General features: G+C 49.4%; 1 protein-coding gene across 1 annotated transcript in view; it reads left to right on the top strand.

The window, feature by feature from the left end:
* Nucleotides 1–21819, top strand: part of FSTL4 (follistatin like 4) — a gene marked incomplete at both ends in the record, with an annotated part of 356360 nt that overhangs the window by 306496 nt on the left and 28045 nt on the right. The window contains one exon of the mRNA XM_080698175.1: nt 4654–4774. Coding sequence (XP_080554301.1) covers nt 4654–4774 — 121 coding nt within the window. The remainder of the gene's footprint in view (nt 1–4653; nt 4775–21819) is intronic.

Raw genomic sequence — 21819 nt, forward strand, 5'->3', positions numbered from 1 at the left:
CAGTGCTCAGAGCAACGCCTCCGAGCAGAGCCTGCCATCGCAAGCGCCCGGGCGCCGCGCGCTGAATGCTCAGGATGTCCCCGGGCGTGAGCACCAGCGCCCACGTGCCTGCGCAGAGACACCCCCCCCCCGGTTGAGCTTGGCATCAACAGTGACGTTAGTACAGTGCACACACCACTGCCTCACTGGGCACCAACGCGCAAGGCCAGGCTCTGGAGACCAGCAGGGGTCAGCGCTTTGCTGGGAGCTTGCTCTAGCCACCACTGAGCTTCTTAGGGAAGAACGTGGATTGCCATCAGCAGGGGGGGGCAGCAGGCGGGTCTGGGAGGGTCAACTGTGGAGATTCCACGTCTTCTCCCAGTGAAGTTGCAGACAGGTTACTCCCCAGCTCCAGCGTGTGGCGCGGTCGAGTGCAGAGGGCTGACAACCAGGAGCTCACCAGGCTCGGCACCATCACACCGCCCACAGGCTGCACTTCAGGAGCCTGCAGCCCTTAGGAACAGAGCCGCTGCCCATGGCCTTGAAGACCCGGGCAAGCAGACTCCCCAGGCCGGGCCTGGTGGCGCACGCTTGGAATCCCAGCATTGGGAGGCTGAGACAGGAGGATCATGGTTTGCGGCCAGCCTCGGCTACTTAGTGAGGTCCTTTGCAATTCAGTGAGACCCTGTTTCAAAATAAAGAATAGGCTGGGCATGGTGGCGCACGCTTGGAATCCCCGCTCTTGGGAGGCAGAGACAGGAGGATCGCACAAGTTCAAAGCCAGCCTCACTGGCTTAAGAGACCCTGTTTCCAAATAAAAATATGAAATAGGTCTGGGAGTGTGGCCCGGAGAAGGGTTCCATCCCCAATACCACCAAAATAAATAAATAAATAAATAAATAATAAAAATTTAAAAATAAAGAATAAAAAATAGGGCTGAGGGTGTAGCTCAGGGGTAGAATGCCCCTGGGTTCCATCCCCAGTACCACCAAAAAAAAAAAAAAAAAAAAAGAAAAAGAAAAAGGTGTGGGGGTCCCTGGCGTTCAGCTGTTGTACGGGCAAGGCTTGGGGAGGTGACGTTCTAGGAGCCAGAACCTAGCCAGTGCCGGGGAAGAGCCCCCCCTTCTCTCCATCCTCCAAAAAGAGCCGGGTTGCTCCTGGGAAGAGCCAGGTCGGGAAAGCGCCGAACACGTTTCTACGCTGAGTTTTAACTCCCAGCACTGGCGGCGTCATTAGCCCAGAGTGTAGGATCACTGCGGAGGCCTTGTGCTGCACACGGAGGCGCTGAGGGTCCAGCAGTGACGGCTCATTCTGATATGCGTTCCGCCTGGCTCTCCGCGTCCCTGTGCCAGCACCCCCAGCTCACCTCTGCCTAACTACTGCTTAATACATCTCACTTAATTACCTTCTTTAATATGGGCACATACTTGCAAAATAGCTTTTTAAGAGATGAAAGCAGTGTCTTTAAGTAAAATTGTCTCCCTCTCCAAAATAGATGTACATCGGTACAAAGAATGGTCTCATCTGGCATCTGCTCATTTCTGGAAGGGAACCCTGAATTTGCTAATACATTTCTATGCATCCGGGTGAGGGGGAGCTATCCATAAAAAGACAATTACCAAGACGCAACCAAGCACTGATAGCAGCATTCAGACGCGTCTTGGAGAACATTTAGAAGAGAAAGAATTGCAGGTTTAGTTTTATGTACCTTCTTATAAATCAATTTTTAAAGTAATTCTCTCACATACAATGAAGTAAATTTGATTTCTGTAGCCAGTATTCATATCCAGAAAACAATATGCACTTTGTTCTATAATTATATGATACCTATTGTTTTAGCCCAGAGACAGTATTTTATTTATTACAGACTCGGGTTCTCCCCAGAGCCTCGCCAAGGCTGCTAATGTGTTCGGTGCTCACAGAAAAGCCAAAAGGCACCCAGCAGCCCCCATGTCCTCACGGGGCCGGCGAGGAGACCGTGGCTGGGCCCGCAGAGGTGGTAAAAGAAATAGAAGCTGGGCTGTATATTTCAAGGACAGCCTTATTGACTCTCACCTCCTGGGAACTGGGCCTTTGTTCTGTCTCATGATCTTGGATAATCCCTGAGGATTAAACGACGCGATGTGCACTCCTCCCTCAGTGTCCACGGGGACGGCTCTGAGACCCAGCGGGGACTGCCATCTGGGGCTGCTGCAGTCCCTCCTCTGAGATGGCGTAGTGTCTGCACAGAACCTGTGCACCTCCTTCACATATTTAAATAATCGCTAGATGAGTTATCTTACCTGGCACAAGGTAAATGGTATGGAAATAGCTGTTATCCTCTACTCCTCAGGGAATGTCGACAAGAAAGAAACATCTGCCCAGACGCGCAAAGTTTTTTCCCAAAAAAATATTCTGCGCCCACGGTTAGCTGAATACGCTGGTGTGGAGCCCACAGATGCGCCAAGTTCTGGCACACAGTACTCTCGAGGTCATATGTTGGTGCTAATGGGTACCACTCTCGGGGGCCAGGGGAGCGGCAGCCACCTCGCCTGGGCACCTCACAGCCTGAGGATTGCCGGGACCAGCAGCCCCATCAGAAGTTGGAGCCAGGAGGCGGGGCCAGGAGGCAGACACTAGAGCCTGCAGTTGGCTTCCAAGGGCCCTCCCAGAAAGAGATGCCATGGGCGGGAAGGCTCAGGGAGACTGGAGGGGAAATGCCCCAGCCCAGCACGGGATTCCCTGCCAGAGCTCCGGCTCTGCCCTTTGGGACAGAGGCCGCCCAGGCTCCCATCGCGTGGGGCATCCAGGACTTCCCAAGCCCCTCACCTCTCCCCCAAGGTGGGGCCGTGCCTGGCCAGCAGCCCCCTCCCAAGATGCCTGCTGTCCCACCTCTGAGACGTCAAGCGAAACCCGCTTCCGGAGACTTCCGTTTCAACACAGGAAACAGCTTAGACGAGGAATATGCCGCCCGGCACTGACTAGCCATTACCTTCCCATACGCAGCTGGGTACAACGCCTTTATGGCTGGGCTGTGACGGGTCAAGTCAGCTCTCTGCTTGTTACTGAGGCTGCCCAGAATGGTAAGAATGGGCCGTCTTCAGCAGGGCAGCGTGACACTGCCGCTTCCCACAGCTCCAGCAGCCACACACACACACACACACACACACACACACACACACACACACACGGTACTCTCCTGGGAGCGCTGTGGGGCGTTTCGGGGGTGGGGGCAGGGGTTCTTTTGTTGTTCCTGACGCTGAGCACCCATTGCACCTGTCCACTGCTGACCTCGCCTCCACCCTCCCCCACACCTCTCTCTTGCCCACACTTCTCAGTTGGGCTATTTAGCCCAAAAGCATCTTTTGATGAACCTGGGATAGCCCTGGCTTACTGAGCAGATCCACTTCGTGTGTGTGGTACCGGGGATGGAACCCAGGGGCAGAATATTCTACCTCCAAGCTACACACCTAGCCCGATTTTTTTAGTCTTTATTTCAAAACAAGGTCTCACTGAGTTGCAGAGGGCCTCACTAAGTAGCTGAGGCTGTCCATGAACCGCGATCCTCCTGTTTCAGCCTCCCAAGTACTGGGATTACAAGCGTGCCCACCACGCCCGGCGCAAATCCACCTTTAATAAAACGTCACTGAACACAGGCACACTTGTGAATTCATGTAGTGTTATAGGATTTTTTTGTTTTGTGGTTCTGGGGATGAAACCCAGGGGCATTCTACCTCCCAGCTACACCCCCAGCCCTACTTTTTATTCTTTATTTCAAAACAGTGTCTCACTGAGTTGCAAAGGGCCTCAGTAAGTAGCTGAGGCTGTCTTCAAACCATGATCCTCCTGTCTCAGCCTCCCAAATGCTGGGATTACAAGCATGTTCCAGCACACCCATCTAGGTTATTTTATTTTATTTTTGTTTTATTTTATTTTGGTACTGGGGGTTGAACCCAGGGGCATTTTACCTCCAAGCTACACTCCCATTCCTTTTTAATTTTTATTTTGAAATAGCGTCTCACTAAGTTGCTGAGGCTAGACCTGAACCTCTGATCCTCCTGTCTCAGCCTCCCAGGTACTGGGATTACAGGTGTGCACCACACCCCGCATGTTATGGTATCTTCCTTCCTTCCTTCTTTTTTTCCTTTCTTTCTTTCTTTTTTTCATACTGGGCATTGAACTCAGAGGCATTCTATCTCTGAACTACACCCCCACCTCTTGTGTTGTTTTGTTTTGTGGCGTTCAGGATTGAAGCCAGGGGTATTCTACCTCCAAGCTATACCCCTGACCCCATTTAATTTTATATTTCAAAACAGGGTCTCTTGAGGTGGCTGAGAGCCTTGCTAAGTTGCTGAGAGTGGCCTCGAACCTGCAATCCAAAGTCTGCCAACCCCTGCTCTAAACCAGGCCTTCTCTCCAGAATTAGAGCTCCTTACCAGGCAGGAAAGATGGCCACCATGCAGGCAGAAGCAACAGGGCCAGGAGGGGCACGTGGCCGAAACGGTTAAGATTGGAGGCGTGTGCTGGGCAGGTGGACCGGCCCCGCTTGAGGAGGAGCACGGCAGCAAGGGGGAGGAGAGAGGAACTCCCCATCGCTGCAGGATCTCAGTTCTCCTGGGAAACCCAGAGGCATGGCTGCCCTTCCCAGCAGACTCAGTAGAGAGGCCGATCTCACTGTTGTCTCTGCCCGTGCAGGACTTCGGAGAGGACGACTCCCTGTACATCACCAAGGTGACCACGATCCACATGGGCAACTACACCTGCCACGCCTCGGGCCACGAGCAGCTGTTCCAGACCCACGCCCTGCAGGTGAATGGTTAGTAGCTGGCTCCGTGCATGCCGCCCTCCCAGCATGCCTCAGAGGCCCTTACAGCACCCGCGCCCCTCCCGAGCCCGTCACTTTAAGTGGGAAACACTACGCCCTGCGCTCCCGTGACTAATGGGGAATGCTGGGAAAGGACTCGATGTGGGGGCGTGATTTTCATGTCCGGCGTGAACCACGCGCCGAGGGGATGGAGGGTCACTCCGGGGACCGCCCTGGGCAGCCAAGGCCCCCGCAGGCCGCTGCAGAGCACGGAGTGGGCCCCTAGGTAACGTGGGTGCTGCCGTGGTCAGTAGCTCCAGGGAGAGCAGAAACTTTCAGATCTGCCGTGCTCCCCAGGAGCCAGGAACGCAGGCCTGGCTGTGCACCTGGGAGGCGAGACCTCCTCCAACAGGCCGGCTCCCTGCTCTGGCCCCAGGAGGCACAGCAAACCCTGAGCAAGGCGGAGGTTTTCTCTCAGCCCCTGTGTGGCCAGCACTCCTAGAAGCTGGGAACAATTTACCCGCTGCTGCTCAGGCCACAGCCAGTTCCTCCAGCACCGATCTGGCCCCTGCCTAAGCTAGGCAGGGTGCTGGACCTGCCCGGTCCACCGGTCTTAACCCATTCTGTGGATGCCTGGGCTCCCACGACTGGTAGGAAAGGAACTCTGTGGGCCGGGAGTCCCACGCTGACCTCCACATCACACTGACAGCCGCTCCAGGCGTCAAAACAAGCCCAAGTGTCCCCACAGCTCCATAGCAGAGCAGCACCAAGGAAATTAGCCCTCACCAGCCAAACCCAGCTGGGCATCCCTCCTGACCCCAGGGGCCTGAGCAGGGCATCAGGGAATAGCGCGGAAGCCCGAGCCGGCCCCCAGAGCCACTGTGCGACTGGTGTGCAGGACTTCAGCCCCAGGCGCAGTGAGCAGCGGCGTGAGTTCACCTCTGCTCGCCTGCGAGAGGCGGTGGGGGAGCCATTTAAGGGCAGCTGGGTGTGTCCAGCGTGCCTCCACGTGCACCCGCAGGACTGCTCTGGTAAGGTAGTATTTAATACTTCTATTAATGCGTTTCAGTTATACGTCACAGTGAGGCTCGATGTGATCAAAGCCACGGCCTGCATGTAGCTTTGGGGTGGATCCCTTCACTGTCTTTTCTCCAGTGTACGTGTTCAGGTCCTTGTCAAAAATCAACTGGCTAAGCCGGGCGTGGTGGCCCACGCTTGTCATCCCAGCAGGGAGGCTGAGACAGGAGGATCGCAAGTTCAAGGCCAGCCTCAGCTACTTAGTGAGGCCCTCTGCAACTTAATGAGACCCTGTTTCAAAATAAAGAATAAAAATAGGGCCTGGGTATAGCTCAGAGGTAGAACACCCCTGGGTTCCATCCCAGTACCACACACACACACACACACACACACACACACACACACACACAATCAGCTGGCTCTGAGTGTGGAGATGTGTCTCCATACCTGCTGTTCCATTGGCCTGCGTGTCTGTTTGGGCCGATGCCATGAGGCTCTGTGCTGCTCCCGCACCACCGCACGATTTGCGATCGGGTATTGTGATGCCTCCGCGCGATTCTTTCTGCTCAGAATGGCTTTGGCTTCTGCAGGTTTTTTGTTCCTCCTTAGGAATTTTAGGACTGTCTTTTCTAATTCTATGAGGAATGTCATTGGTACCTTAACACTAAAATTTTTTTAGTGCATTGCAATTCCACGTCATAATGAGGTTCCGCGTGATAAAAACACACGCACACAGCTCCTGGTGTGTTTCCGTCCGCCCCCAGCCCCTCCCTCCCCGCAGTGTTAGCGAATGGCTCTAATGCCTTCGCAAGTAGCCACAGTATTGTTTGAACTCTTTCCTTCCCCGTCCTCCTCCCTCCCTCCCTAACTCCTCCCCTATCCGCTCCCAATACCCCATCGGTCTCTGTCCATGGTATTTAGTCTTTTATGTTCCCTACTTTCTCTGTAACTTCTGAGAGAAAATACACAGCCCTTGACCTTCTGAGGCGGACTGATCTCACGGGGCGCGATCTTCCCCAGTTCTGCCCATGCCCTGCAAATGGTGACTTTGTTCTTCTTTATGGCTGAATTCTTTATGCTAGAATTCCGTTGTGTGTACACACCACGTTTTCTTTGTCTGTTCTGTTGTGGACACCTGGGCTGGTCACATAATTTGTTGTTTGTTTTTGTGTTTGTGTGTGGGGGTTTGTGGATGGAGCCCAGGGCATTCGACCTCCAAGCTATACCCCCAGCCCTATTTTTATTCTTTATTTTGAAACCGGGTCTCGCTGAGCTGCAGAGGGCCTCACTAAGTAGCTGAGGCTGGCCGCGAACCGCGATCCTCCGGTCTCAGCCTCCCGAGTGCTGGGATGACCAGCGTGCCCACCGCGCCCGGCTCTGTTTGTATTCTTGATGCTTGATACTCTAGCTGGAGTTGTTAGATAGAATCTCATGTACTTTTGATTTGCATTTCCCTAATTGCTAGTGGTGTTAAACATTTATTCATAGAATAAATTTATTGACCAATTGTATTTCCTCTCTTGAGAAGTGCCTATTCAGTTCAATTGGCCATCTTTTTTCATTGGGTTATTTGCGGTTTTAGTGCTAAGATTGCTAGTTCCTTAAATATTACAGATATCAGTTCTCTGTCAGAGGAGTATCTAGGAAAATTTCCTCCAATTCCATAGACTCTCTCTTTAGACTAGATTGTTTCATATGCTGTGTAGAAATTTTTTAATTTGATACTGTTCTATTGATTGGTTCTTGGGGGGGGGTTCTCCTTTTTTCTGAGCTTTGTGGTTTTATTGATGAAGTCTCTGTCAGTTCCTATATGTTGCAGTAGGGGTCCTATGTCCTTTTAGTAGTTGCAAAGTTTCTGGTCTAATTTCTAGGGTCTGATCCATCATGAGTTGACTTTTGTATAGACTTAGAGACTAAGACCTAACTGTATTCTTCTGCATATAGATATCAAATTTTCTTAGCACCATTTTCTGAAGAAGCTATCTTTTCTTCAGTGTATGTTTTTAGCTCTTTTGTCAAAAAACCACCTGACTATAAGTGAGAGAAATTGTTTCGGATCTTCTGTTTCACTGGTGGATGGGTCTATTTTGTGTGAGTGCCATGCTATTTTGCTACTATAGCTCTGGAATATAACTTGTAATCGGGTGTTGTGATGCTTCCAGGGTGGTTCTTGTTGCTCAGAAGTGCTTCAGCTGTTGAGGGGTTTTTGTTCTTCCACAGGAACTTTAAGACTTGGTAGACACCGCATTAACCTATAGATTGCTTGAGGCAGTATCTCCATCTCAATGATCTGTACTCTGCTTAGCCAAGAACAGGGAAGGTCTTTCCATCTTTTAAGGTTTTCTTCTTCAGTTTCTTTCTTCAATGTTTTATCATTTTTACTGCCCTAGTCTTTTACTTCCTTGGTTAGATTTATGCCTAAGTTTTCTTGTTTATTGGGGTGTGTGTGTGTGTGTGTGTGTGTGTGTGTGTGTGTGAGAGAGAGAGAGAGAGAGAGAGAGAGAGAGAGAGAGAGAGAGAGAGATTGTTTTCTCTAGGAGTTGAACCTAGAGGCATTCCTCCAAGCCACACTCCCAGCCCAATTTTATTTTTCATTTTGAAATAGGGCCTTACTAAGTTGCTGAGGCTGACCGCAAACCTATGATCTTTCTGTTGCAGACTCCCAAGTATTGGGATTAGAGGCATGCAAGACCATGCCTGTCTTAGTATTTTTGTTGTTTTGGTTTTGTTTATTTTGAAGCTATTGTGAATGGAATTATTTTCTAGCATTTTTTTTCAGGGAATTTCTGGTTGGTGCATAGAAAAAAGCTATTAACTTTTATAAATTGCTTTTTTTTTTTGCGGTACTGGGGATAGAATCAGGGACATTCTACCTCGGAGCTACACCAGCAGCCCTATTTTTTATTCTTTATTTTTAAAACAGGGTCTCACTAAGTTGTGGAGGGCCTCACTAAGTAGCCGAGGCTGTCCCCGAACCGTGATCCTCTGGTCTCAGCCTCCCTCCCAGATGCTGGGATTACACGCATGCCCACCACGCCTGGCTTGTAAATTGATTTTGTATCTGGATGCTTTGCTGAATTTATCAGTTCTAGAAGTCTTCTAATTAACTTTTTTGGGTCTTCTGGGTATAAAATCAGGTCATATGCAAATAGAGATAATTTTACTTCTTTCCCTATTTGTATCCCTTTAACTTTTTTCTTTTACCTTATGGTTCTGCCTAGAATTTCAGGTACTATATTGGACAGGAATGGTGATTGTCAACATACTTTTCTTGTTACTAATTTTGGAGAAAATACTTTGTTTTTCCCCTTACAGTATGATGTTGCCTTTATAATACTGAAGTTTCTTCTGTCCTTGATTTCTTCAGTATTTTAGCATGAATGGATGCTGAATTTGTCAAATGCTTTTTATGAACGTATTAAGATTATCGTGTGTTTTTGGTGGTGGTGGTGGTGGTGGTTCTGTTTATATGATGGATTATGTTTATTGACCTGAGTATGTTGAGCCAGCCTTGCATCACTGAGATGAAACCAACTTGGTCATGGTACACAATCTCCTAGATATGGCTTTGAATGTGAATTGTTAGTGTTTTATTAAGAAATTTTGCATCTGTGTGCATCAAGGAGGCTGGTGTATAATTTTCTTGCCTTGAGGATTTTTTATTTGATTTTGGTATCAAGGTGATACTGGCTTCATAGAATGAGCCTGGAATAGTCCATCTGCCTCAATTTCATAAAAATTTTGAGGAGAATTGGGCTTATTTCTTCTTTAAAGGTCTTGTAGAATTCAGCTGAGATCATGGGGTTCTGAACTTTTCTTTGTCGGAAGGCTTCTTATCACCACTTCAGTCTCATTGCTTGTTATTAGGACGGTTTAGATTTCCTATATCCTCTTGATTCTATTTAGATAAGTTGTATGTATCAAGAAATTTGTCAATTTTTTTAATTTTTCAATTTATTAGAATATGCATTTGCAGCCGGGCGTGGTGGCGCACGCTTATAATCCCCGCGCTTGGGAGGCGGAGATAGGAGGATCGCGCTGGTTCAAAGCCAGCCACGCTGGCGTAAGAGACCCTGTTTCCAAAAATAAAAAAGTATAAAATAGGTCTGGGAGTGTAGCCTGTGTAGCCTGGAGATAGAAGGGCTTCCAGGAACCTCAGTACCACCAAAAAAAAAAAAAAAGAAAGAAAGAAAGAAAGAAAGAAAGAAAGAAAGAAAGAAAGAAAGAGAAAAAGAAAAAAGCTGGCCTTTAGCTCTTGATGAATATAAGATTCACTCTTTGGCCTCTATCATAGTCATTTTGATTAGGATATGATGTGGAGATATTATTCTTTGATCTTGTCTCATTGGGATCCTGAATGTAAATGTCCCTTTCATTTTCCAAATGTGGAAAATTCTCTGATGCTATTTGTTATTATTATATTAGTGTACTGCTGTTATGCATCCTAGGAAGCTTCAATGTGATTAAAACACACACGAGCACAGCTTTCTGTGACTTCCCTCCTTGGTCTGCCTGATCCTCCGTCCTCCCTCCCCACCTGGCTTGGTGAGATCGTCCGTGACGTCTTCACGTGGGCAGCGCATTATTGGAACTGTTTCTCTAATCAACTCTATTTCCCTCCCCCAGCCCCTTCACTGTTCTCCTCGTCTCTCTCTCCGTTTATCTGAAGTCCTTTCTGTCTTCTATTTCCTCTCCAGTGTGCGCACATGACAGAAAACAGATGACCTTTGGTTTTCTGAGACTGGCTCCCCTCACTTAGCAGCATGTTCTCCTGTTCCACCCACTTTACCGCAACGACATTATTTTGTTCTTCTTCATGATTAAGCAGAATCCCATCGTGTGTGTTTATACCACATTTCCTTTACCTAGTCATCTGGGCACCTGGGTTGGTTGCATAATTTGGCCGTTGGGAATTGTGCTGGAATAAACACAGCTATGCGTGTATCACCATAGTATTCTGACTTTAATTCTTTTATAAAGATGCTGAGGAGTGGTTTAGCTGGGTCATATGATGACCTCATTCCTAATTCTTTGAGGAAACTCCAAACTGATCTCGATAGTGGTTGTACTGGTTTACCATCTAACCCACAGTATATAAGAGCTCCTGTCTCCCCACAGACCGGCCAGCATTTATGACTGTTTCTATTCCCGATGATTGCCATTTTAACTGGGGTTAAAAGGAATCTCAGTTTATTTTGATTTACACTTTCCTACGTGCTGATGATGTTGAACTTTTGTTCATATATTTATTAGCCAATTGTATTTCTTTTTTTGAGAAGTGTCTATTCAGTTCAGTTGCTCATTTTTTGGTTGGGTTGTGTTTTTATAGTGTTAACTTTTTTGAGTTCTTTATATATTCTAGGTATCAGTCCTCTGTCAGAGGAGTAGCCGGAAAAGATTTTCTCCCATTTGTAGGCTCTCTCTTCAAACACTTAATTGTTTTCTTTGCTGTACAGCTTTTTAATTGGATATCACCTTGTTTATTGATTCTCTTTTTTTCCCTGAACTTTGGAGCTCTTACTAAGAAAGTCTCTACCAGTGCCTATGTTGGAGACTTTATTTTATGTTTTCTTCTAATTGCAATGTTTCTGGTCTAATTTCTAGATATTTGAGCCATCTCAAGTTGACCTCTATGTAGGGTAAGAGACTGATCTGATTTCATTCTTCTACAAAGGATATCCAATTTTTCCAGCACCATTTGTTGAAAAGAATACTCTGGCATATGGTTTTAGATTCTTTTTCAATAGCCAGCTGGCCATAAGTGTGAGGACTTGTGTCTGTATCTTCTATTTAATTGGTCTACATTCCTGCTTTTGTGCCACTACCATGTGGTTTTCATTATTATAGCTGTGCATTATAATTTAAAATTGAGCATTGTGATCCTTCCAACATGGTTCTTATTGCTCAGAATCGCTGTGGCTATTCTGGATCTTTTGTTTTTCCATATGCATTTTAGGATTTTTTTAAATATAGGCATTTAATTGAATCTATAGATTGCTTTAGGTAGTATGGCCATTCAGATGATGTTTATTCTGCCTACCCAAGAATATGAAAGATCCTTCCATTTTTGGACATCTTCTTCAATTTCTTGATTCAGTGTTTTAGAATTTTCATTGTGGAGGTCTTTTACTTCCTTGGTTAGATTGTACATAAGCATTTTATTCTTTTTGAGGCTATTGTGAATGGGATGTGTTCTGCATTTCATTTTCAATGGCTTCATGGTTGGTGTATAGAAAAGCTATTGGTTTTTGTTAGCTGATTTTGTATTCAGCTACTTTGCCAGGTTTGTTTATCAGCTACAGAAGTCTTCCAGTTGCATTTTTGATCTTCTAATTATAAGATTCTGTCAGCTGCAAACAGATAATTTCAGTTCTTCTTTCCCTAGAGGTACCCTTTCATTTCCTTCTCTGGCCCTATTTCTCTGACTAGAATTTCAAGTATTCTGTTAAATAGGAATGATGACCATGGGCATCCTTATCTTATTTCTTTTTTTAGAAGAAGTACTTTGAGTTTTTTCCCGTTCAGTATAGTGTTGGCTTTGGACTTATTATATATTGCCTTTGTGATTTTGAGGTTTCCTCTATCCCTAATTTTCAGTATTTTCAGCACAAATATGTATCATACTTTGTTAAATGTTTTTTCTGCACTTTAGATGACTATGTGGGTTTTGTCATTTATTCTGTGTATGTGATGGGTTGCATTTATTGGCTTGCATATGCTGAACCATCTTGTGTCCCTGGGATGAAACCAGCCTGGTCATTGGCGCACTATCTCTTGATGTGGTTTTGAATGTGCGTTGCTAATGTTTTATTAAGAGTTTTTACATCTGTGTTTATCAAGGGCATTGGTCTATAACATTTTCTCTGAGGTATTTTTCTTCGGTTTGGGTATCAAGGTGATACTGGCTTCATAGAATGAGTCTGGGAGTATTTCATCTCTATTTCATGAAAACATTTGGGAAGCCTTAGGCTCAGTTCTACCTTAAAGGTCTTATCAAATTCAGGTTTTCTACATCTTCTTGGTTCAAGTTATGTAGGTAGAGTGTATGAGTCAAGGAATATGTTGATTTATTCTAAATTTTCTGACTTGTTGGAATGTAAGTTTCAGCCTAGTTCCTGGATTTCCACATTTCTGTGGTGATATCTCCTTTCTAATCTCCTATTTTATTAACCGTGGTCATTTCTCTTTCTCTTCTGGCTAGGTTGGCAAAGGGCTTGTCAACCTTGTTTGTCTCAAAACTCCAACTTTTTATTTTTTATCCTCTATTTCCTTCATTTCCGCTCTGGTTTTAATTATGTCCTCTGCTAGCCGGTTTCTCTTTGCCTGCTTTGTCACTCTTTCTTTATTTCTGTTTACTAATTTTCCCTTCTTTTTATGGCCTTATGGCCTACACTTTCTCTCTCTCCTCTTCTCTCTTTTCTTCCCCTTTTTTTTTTTTTTTTTTTTTTTTGGTGGTACTGGGGTTCCTGGAAGCCCTTCTACCTCCGGGCTACACTCTCAGACCTATTTTATATTTTATTTGGAAACAGGGTCTCTTAAGCCAGCGCGGCTAGCTTCAAACCTGCGCGATCCTCCTGTCTCTGCCTCCCCAGCGCGGGGATGACAAGCGTGCGCCACCACGCCCAGCTCTTCCCATAAATATCTGAAACGTGCTCCTGCGCCCCACGTCCCCACAGAATCCCATGTTCCTTGCTGCTGCTGAACCATACTGTTACCATCCCTTGAAACTATTTCACTGGTACAGTTACTGCCAGGTTTGTGTGGTTATTACAACTATGAGTGTCCTAGAGGACACCCGCTATTCCTCGCCTCGAGAAGTTTACAGGTGTTTACTACTCGTGCTGGTTGCTGATTGGATCCTCCCTGCTGGGGGTGGGAGGGATGTTAGTACCACAGAAGGAATGACAGGCGCTTGGCATTTACTCTACCGCCGTACGTTGTTTGCTCCTACGCTTGTTGCTACTTACTTTCCCCTTTTCTGTGAGTTGCCAGACTCTCCGGGGACATTACAAGTTCCTGAGGCACAATTTTACAGCTGAGCTACATCCCCAACCCAGCTAAGAGCTGGTAGTCCTCCACACAGATCAGCAGCGAGGAATTAGAAGGAAGATTTTTCTACAGAAAGAGAAACCGTGCTGGGTGTGGTGGCTCACACGTGTAATCCCAGCATTCGGGAGGCTGAGACAGGATCATGGTTGGCGGACAGCCTCAGCTACTCCTTAGTGAGGCCCTTTGCAACTCAGTGAGACCCTGTTTAAAATAAAGAATTTTAAAAAATAGGGCTGGGGTGTAGCTCAGAGGTAGAATGCCCCTGGGATCCATCCTCAGAACTGCGAAAGAAGAAAGGAAGGAAGGAAGGAAGGAAGGAAGGAAGGAAGGAAGGAAGGAAGGAAGGAAGGAAGGAAGGAAGGAGAAAGAAGGGGGAGAGAAAGAGAGAGAGAGAAGAGATAGAAAAGAGATAGAAACCAAAGCACCCTGATAACATGAGGAATAAAAGGCCACTAAACCACCATAACAATGGAATTCACAGCAGTGAGCCCTACGGAAATAAGGGAGCAAAACACAACAGAGGTCAGCTCAGAAGGAAGGACAGCCAGGAACAGAAACAAGGAACAAACCACAAAAACCAGCAGGCAGACAAAATAACCACTCCCCCTCCAATGCAGGCCACGCCACGTAACAAAGACCATAGAAAGAAAACACTAGTGGGGAGAACTAGAGAGGCCGACATGTATGCAGATGTGAGCACACGAGCCAATCGGTGTGAACACAAGAGAAAAACAGAGAAGAAAAAGAAAAAAAAGAAGCCGGGCGCGGTGGGCACGCTTGTAATCCCAGCATTCGGGAGGCTGAGACAGGAGGATCGCAGTTCGTGGACAGCCTCAGCTACTTAGTGAGGCCCTCTGCAATTTAGTGAGACCTTGTTTCAAAATAAAGAATAAAAACTGGGCAGAGGGTGTAGCTCGGAGGTAGAATGCCCCTGGGGTCCATCCTCAGTACCACAAAAAAAGAAAAGAAAAGGCCTAGAGATAATGGATCTCCGCTCCCCTGTTCACCAGCACAGGACAGGATGGGGAGGGCCCTGGCGCCGACTGGAGGCTCGTCCAGGCAGAGTAGAGCCATGTACTCAGCTCGGAGATGCTGCAGGACTCTAAAAGGAAAGGTGCGCCTACAGCCTCGAACTTTGTTGGCTTGGTTGAACACTCCTCGTGGGAGCCGGTCAGAGGCCGGGCTGGGTTGAGCTGGGCTTCTGGGGCTGGGGAGTCCCTCAGATCCCCATCACAGTGCACTGGGCAGAGGTCACTGCTGGTCCCCACTCCCTCCACTCCCGGTGGCGGTGGCCCTCAGAGACTCTGCCACCCAGAGAAATGCCCCGTTTTCCCGCTCACCTGGGCTGGTTTGGGAAGCCATCGGATTCAAATTGAGGGCCCACGCTCCCTTCCGGTCTCCACCTGGGCTCGGGTCTCGCTGTGCCCGTAACGCCCACATTCTGGCGGATGGAGCGACATTTCCTCGGTGTCCCGCGCTCGCGCTGCAGGCGAGCCAGCTGTGGCCCTGTTTTGCTCACACCTGCGGCGCCAGCCCACCCTTTGAGAGGCGTGGAACCCTTTTCAGCCCTCAGCTAAGTCCCAACTGTCTTTCTTCTCTCCAGAAGTTCCCTTTTAGTGGGAGCGTTTGCCTTCCTACTGGGTGTTTCGGGGATTTGTATAGTCACACATGCCCGAGCCACATCCTCCCTTGAGCTGGGAAATGCTTGACCTGTGTGCTTCCGTGGCTGTGCTGGTTAGCCTCTGAAGAAGTATCTCCCCTCTGTGTGAGCCGGCCCAGGCTGGGCTTCTGTGCAGCGAGCAGGCAGGGCAGGGCGCTCTCCCCAGGGGCTGGCCCAGGCTGCAGCATGCTCTGCTGAGACCAGAGGCTTGTGACGCTCAACGTTTGGTCTCAAAACAGCCGTGCGTGGCTTTCTCCAGGTCTCTGCTGTGCTCAGACAAGCCCAAGAGAGTGGAATCAACAGCTCCAGCAAGACCTTCCTCCAGGCCCTCCCCATCCTCCCCCACGTCACGAGAACAGGGGCCCCAGGGGAAGGCTTGAGCTTGGGCTCCATTTCCCCCAAAGCAGATCCGCAGAGGTGGGAGCCGCCTGCCAAGGAAGCCAGTGAGGAGGGCCTGTCGGTGTCCCTGGGCTCTAAGGGAAACCGCACGGTGGTAGATTCCCTGACAACCCAAGTGTTGGGCTGTCCATGGGGCTGGGAGGGCCCTCTGCCCAGGGGCCCTGAGCTCCGAGGCGGAGCTCACCTGTGGATGGAGCCAGCTCCGCACTCTCAGAGCGGGGTCAGGAGCAAAACCAAGGGCTGCGCTTGTGTCTGGGCTTCAAGACTGGCCGCCCCCACTGGGTGGGGAGTAGCTGCTGGCGGTTCTGAGGAATTCAGTCACCCTGTCCCCAGCCAGCCCCGCCACTGCCCCGTCTCAGCTCAAGAGGCTGCTCTGAGCCCTGGGAGTATAAACAAAGAACAGAACCTTCAGGCTGGAATCCAGAGAGAGGTCACTTGCAATCCGTCCCCTAAAGGCCACACGATTCACGCCTTCTCTTCCGGCCAGAGGGAGTCCTTAGAGCAGGTGGGAGCAGGCTGGGACTTCAGTGCTTCCTGATCAGTTTTCTACCTCATTAAATCAGCTCACCGTGCCTGGGCTCCCTGGTGGCTGGACCTTTAATTGGCTCCAGGAGCCGCGAGGGGCTGGGGCCTACTCCCAGGCAGGTGAGGGTGGGTGACGTCTGGATCCCGCAGCCAACTTGCTCACACGGCAGGCCTCCCGCCTCCAAGGGCGTGAGGCCGTGGACTGCTAACTCCGGAGAAGGAGTTTTCAAAGTATTCCCGATCTTAAATTCGCCACATCAGACTCAGAATAAAGCTGTATCCGTTTAGGAAGGTGTTGAAAACGGGACGTCCAGAAGGCACGTTTACCATAGTGAGTTGCATTTACTGAACACCTACTGTGCGCTGCCCCTGTTTCATAGACGCGGACACCGGGGCTTCAGGAGACTAGGAGATCTGCAGACGCCCCTGCAGGTAACGGCAGATCGCGATGCCCACCCTGCAGGGAGTTGTGCTGTGCCGTGGAGAATCCCCCGTGGGGTGAAGGGGAGGAGTCAGCAGGTGTTGGCTGCGTTGCTCTGGGCTGTGCGCTGTGGGGCAGCAGGCTAAGAACGTGTCTCCTTTGCCTCTGTGTCTGGTGTAGAACTCAGCCCTGGCCAGCAGCAGCAGCAGCCTACTAGGACTCTGATAAGAAAGAATGGTAGTGAGCCTAAGAACAACGCCAGCCCCCGCCCAAGGCTCGCCGCACAGCTGTGCAGACTCCTGTGCCACTGGGGATCCTGAAAGGGAGACCCCGCCAGGGCTGGGCTGAAGCCTGGGCGCTACACCTTGTGGCTGGTTCAGTGCCAGTGCCTCCAGGCAGGGGGCGCTAGAGACCAAGAATCTCACCAGCCATCCCAAGCTTGAGTTGAAGGCACAGAGATGACCCTGGGCAGCTGGGGGAAACTGAGGCCCATCGCCCAGCTCTGCTGCTGAAGGTCCCATGAGTCTCCTCTGGGCTCGCGAGCTGAGGCGGGGCCTGGACGTGCAATCGGGAAGCCATGTTTTTTACTCCACTCTCCTCCAGCCCATTACCATAGATTGGGAGGGAAAATAAACATGGGAGAACTGGAAGGGAAGAGAGGCGCCCACTGTGTGCTCCTCTGAGGGCTCCGGAGACCCTGAGCAGCCAGAGATGCCTGGGGTGCTCAAGCGTGGCCCGCCGGCCCAGAGACAAAGACGAGGCTGGCTGGGAGCAGCTCGCCTGGCCGCAGACGGAGCTGACTGCGCTCTGGCAAAGGTTGAAGGTGGGTGCTCAGAGCCAGAGGGACCTGGGCTAGAACTTTCTCCACATAAAGCCTTAGGCAAGTAAATAAACTCACCTGGAGAATGGTAATGACGGCAGTAGCTCCTGCCCAACAGGCGACGGGAATGCTTTGGAAAGGCTGGCACAGGGCAGGGTACAGAGTCCAAGGCGAGGCTAGCAGGGGTGGCCGTGGGCTTTATTTCAAGCCATATTTAACCATAATCAGTGGGCACAGATGTTCAGGGCCTCTAGCCCATGGTACAAATAGGAAGATCAAGACCTAGGGAAAGTGCCACGCCAGGAATAAAGTACAGGCTGCTTCTCCCTGGATGGGCCCACTTGGTGACCAGGGGGCCGGATCCATCTACAGCCCAGGCCACTGCCTTCTGGGAGCTCCCCTCCCATGACTCCGCCCCTGACCTAGTTGCTCCAAAGAAACCCTTCCAGGAAGCGCCTTCCGCTCTCAAATTATTAGTATAACTTGTGCATAACGCGGCCTCCCTGAGATGAGGCCCAGACACCGACATGATTTATAACTTGGCACCAACTTCCCATATTGCTTTCATAGAAGGGAGCACGAAGCTCCGACATAAGTGATTAATCCACTAAATTATAAGTACCCTCGACCTCCCCACGGTGCAAACAGGGAGCATCCACTCCCAGCACACAGCCGTAATCTCCACATCGCTGCCTCCTCCTCCCGGTACTCGGTGCAGACCCCTTCCTAGCTGAGGACCCGCTGGGGCTGCCTTCCACCTTGGCGCTGACGGGTGCTTCCCAAAGAACCCGGGCCTCTGTGGAAGGCGGGTCTGTGAAGGCGAGATGGCGAAGCCGCACAGGGGATGGTGCACTGGGGAACGTGAGCCCGGCAGGCACAGTGGAAGGCTTCGGGGCCCGGCTTCTCATGGGGACGGCATGAGCCAGTATAAAGGCTGTGAGGAGGCCCCTGGTGGCCCCCAGTTAGAGTTGGGGCAACTGGGCGGGAAGAGGGTGTTGGAGGTGGAGCAGGCAGAGGCCCGGGGTCCACTTGTCAGTCCTGATGGACGGATGGAGGCTGGGGGAGAGTCAGCTTACCCCCCAGGGGATCTTTGGCTCAAAGAGACCTCACAACCCACCGCAGATGGTAGGTCTTGTCCCAGCCTCTGCCAGCGGAGACCCAGGTGTCTCACAGCAGTCATGCATTTGTGTGTGTATACAAACCCTGGCTTTCACCGGGTTTTTTTTGTACTATAACATTTCCCATGCACTTCAGTTCAAAATGAGCCCCGAGTCACACTGAAGGACCATCCAGGGCAGGGCCGACTCAGGTGTCACCCAGAACCTGCGAGGCAGGTGCAACTTCTCCAGCCCCACCCAGACCTGTGGGCTCGGGCATTGGGCTGGGGACGAGAGTCGCCCCATTATGCTTTTTACCAAGCCCCCAGGTGACTCAGATACCGCTCAGGTGTGAATGTCTCAAGGAGCCACAGATTCCGATCAAAGGTCGGGGCCACAGCCATGACCAGTCGTCAATGCCGGCGCTGGCCGCTGGCCGTCTTACCCATCCACAGACCCATGGAGAGCCCAGGCCCATGCCTGGAGCTCCCCATGGCTGGAAGAACCCTCCACCAGAAAAACAACAGGACCAGAGGTGTCGGAAGTGAAGTCTTTTCTAAGGTGGGGAGAGAGGAGCCTGCTCTCTGTGCTGGGACCACAGTCCCCGTGCTCCCGAAGCTCCTTCTGGGAGTGACCCCCTGCCACTTGCACTAATTGTTGAGTCACCTCTGGACAGAAAGCCCCGTGGGGGCAGGACAGGCCTCCTTCACTGCGTGGACAGCACGCCCGACACTTGGCTGGCATCTCATATACATATCAGCCCCACACAGTTAACCTGACAGACTCCTTCAAGACGGTTAAGACGGTGCTGGATTCTGAGATGAATGCCCCCCCATTTGATCTTGTAGTACTTTGTAATATCTGACAATCATCACCATCAAATTTATTTTAATTTCCTCAGCGGTATGCTCGTGAGTCTTTTTCTAGATAAATTCAGAATTGTCCTGTCAAACCCTGACTGATTGATTTTAATGAGAATTAGAGGAAATGTATGGCTTAATTTGATATATCTCTTAACAATAGGAAGTTGTCTTATCCAAGAACATCCCTCCCCAAGTATTCGAGACTTTTTTATATCAGTGAGGTTTCATGATTTTCTTCATTTAGGACCGCTCTCTTTTCTTTTTCTTTTTTTTTATTATTTATTTTTGCAGTACTGAGGATGGAACCCAGGGGCATTCTACCTCCGAGCTACACCCCCAGCCCTATTTTTTATTCTTTATTTTGTTGCTTTTTGGTTTGGGGATTTTTTTTTTTTTTTTTTGGTGGTACTGGGGGTGGAACCCAGGGGCTTTCTACCTCCGGGCTCTACTCCCAGGCCTATTTTATGCTTTATTTGGAAACAGGGTCTCACCAAGTTGCTGAGAGCCTCACTAAGTAGCTGAGGCTGGCTTCGAACCCGTGCGATCCTCCTGTCTCAGCTTCCCAAGCACGGGGATTACAAGCGTGCACCACCATGCCTGGCTTTGTATTCTTTATTTTTAAACAAGGTCTCACTGAGTTGCAAAGGGCCTCACTCAGTAGCTGAGACTGTCCACGAACCATGATCCTCCTTGTCTCAGCCTCCCAAATGCTGGGATTACAAGTGTGGGCCACCACGACCAGCTTGGCCCACTCTCTTTTCTGCCTGATCGTTACTGATACACAATAAGCTATGAAGTGTGTGTGTGTGTGTGTGTGTGTGTGTGTGTGTGTGTGTGTTAATGACCCCGGTACTCACTTCTTATCCTTGCTACTTTTTCTTTTGCTTGCTTGCTACCTAGAGGATATGCATAAAATATTATTTTTCTCCAGCTTTTCGGTGTATCTTCCCAGCTCTTGCCTTCCACTGGCAGCACCGAGCCTAATATCAGAATCTAATATTGCCTCCTGTCCTGTCTCCTTTGTCTCTTTTCTGACTTAATGTTTCATCATTCTGCAAAGAATGCTGCTGTTCCCTCTTTTATAGAGACATTCTTCGTTGTAAGAAGAAAACATCATTTTGTTCCTGTTTTATGGGAGGTTTTTTTCCCCCTTAAGAAACGGCTTTTGGATTTGATTTTCAAAGGCCCTTTCAGTGCCTAGTAAAAGAACCAAGTAGTTTTTCTTTTTGACTGCCTTTGACTTTGGATACGAGTAATTATAGGTTTCCTACTAGCTATTGAAACATATCACGCTTGGTGACAGTATCCCTTTAAATATCATGTGTCTGGGCTGGCCTCCTCATGCTATGACCCACCAGCCTGACCACACACAACTTAAAGGAAGAAAGACTTATCTGCTCACAGTGCAGAGATTTTAGAGGTTCCATGAATGTGAGGCCAGGTCTGCAGAGCCCAGGCCACTGTGTCAGGAAGCAGAGAGACCAGGAACATGGGCTCCGCTCTCACAGAGGAAGGAGAGCAAGCTGGGGCAGGAGGGGCCTTATATAACCCCCACGGCCTCAACCCCGACTCTCCTTAGCAACCAGGACCCGCTTCAACAGAGCTGCCTTGTTTCCACGAGGGCTAGGGGCTTTCCCAGTCTAACCACTACACCATGCTAGATCTGAGTTGCAAAGAGTGAAGATTATGTCCTATGTCATTCTGAGTGAGTCTGTAACCACCTTTTTGTTTTTATTTTTTTATTTTGAGGTATCTCTGTCAGCCTTTGTTATCCTAATTATACTAACTTTGTGATGGAATTTGGAACACCTTTCTGTTCTATGCCCTAAGAATTACCTAGTTCTTTAATGCACAAAGGAACTCTTCTGTAAAATCAGAATAGCACCTTAATTTTATATATATATATTCTCTACTTGAATTCCATTGAAAATCATGCTGACTTTATTTCATAGGCCTAGGGACAGGAGGGAGAATCTTCCAGACAATCTCCACTTCTCCAGGTCCCTCCCACAGCCAGCCTGTGAAGAAGGGCTGGAGTGTGGAGAAGGTACGGGGCCTCTCTCACCGGCCCGTGCCCACAGGGCCTCAAACGTGACTGCCAGGGCCCATGGTGGACTCCCGCCATGGCCAAGGAGGGCACGCCTGGCCTTCCCCCAGGTTCCAAGTTCGGGAAGAGAAGAAATAAAAATGAGCTGGGCGTGGTGGT

This window comes from Muscardinus avellanarius, assembly GCF_963383645.1.
Source record: "Muscardinus avellanarius genome assembly, chromosome: 7".
Classification (NCBI taxonomy): Eukaryota; Metazoa; Chordata; class Mammalia; order Rodentia; family Gliridae; genus Muscardinus; species Muscardinus avellanarius.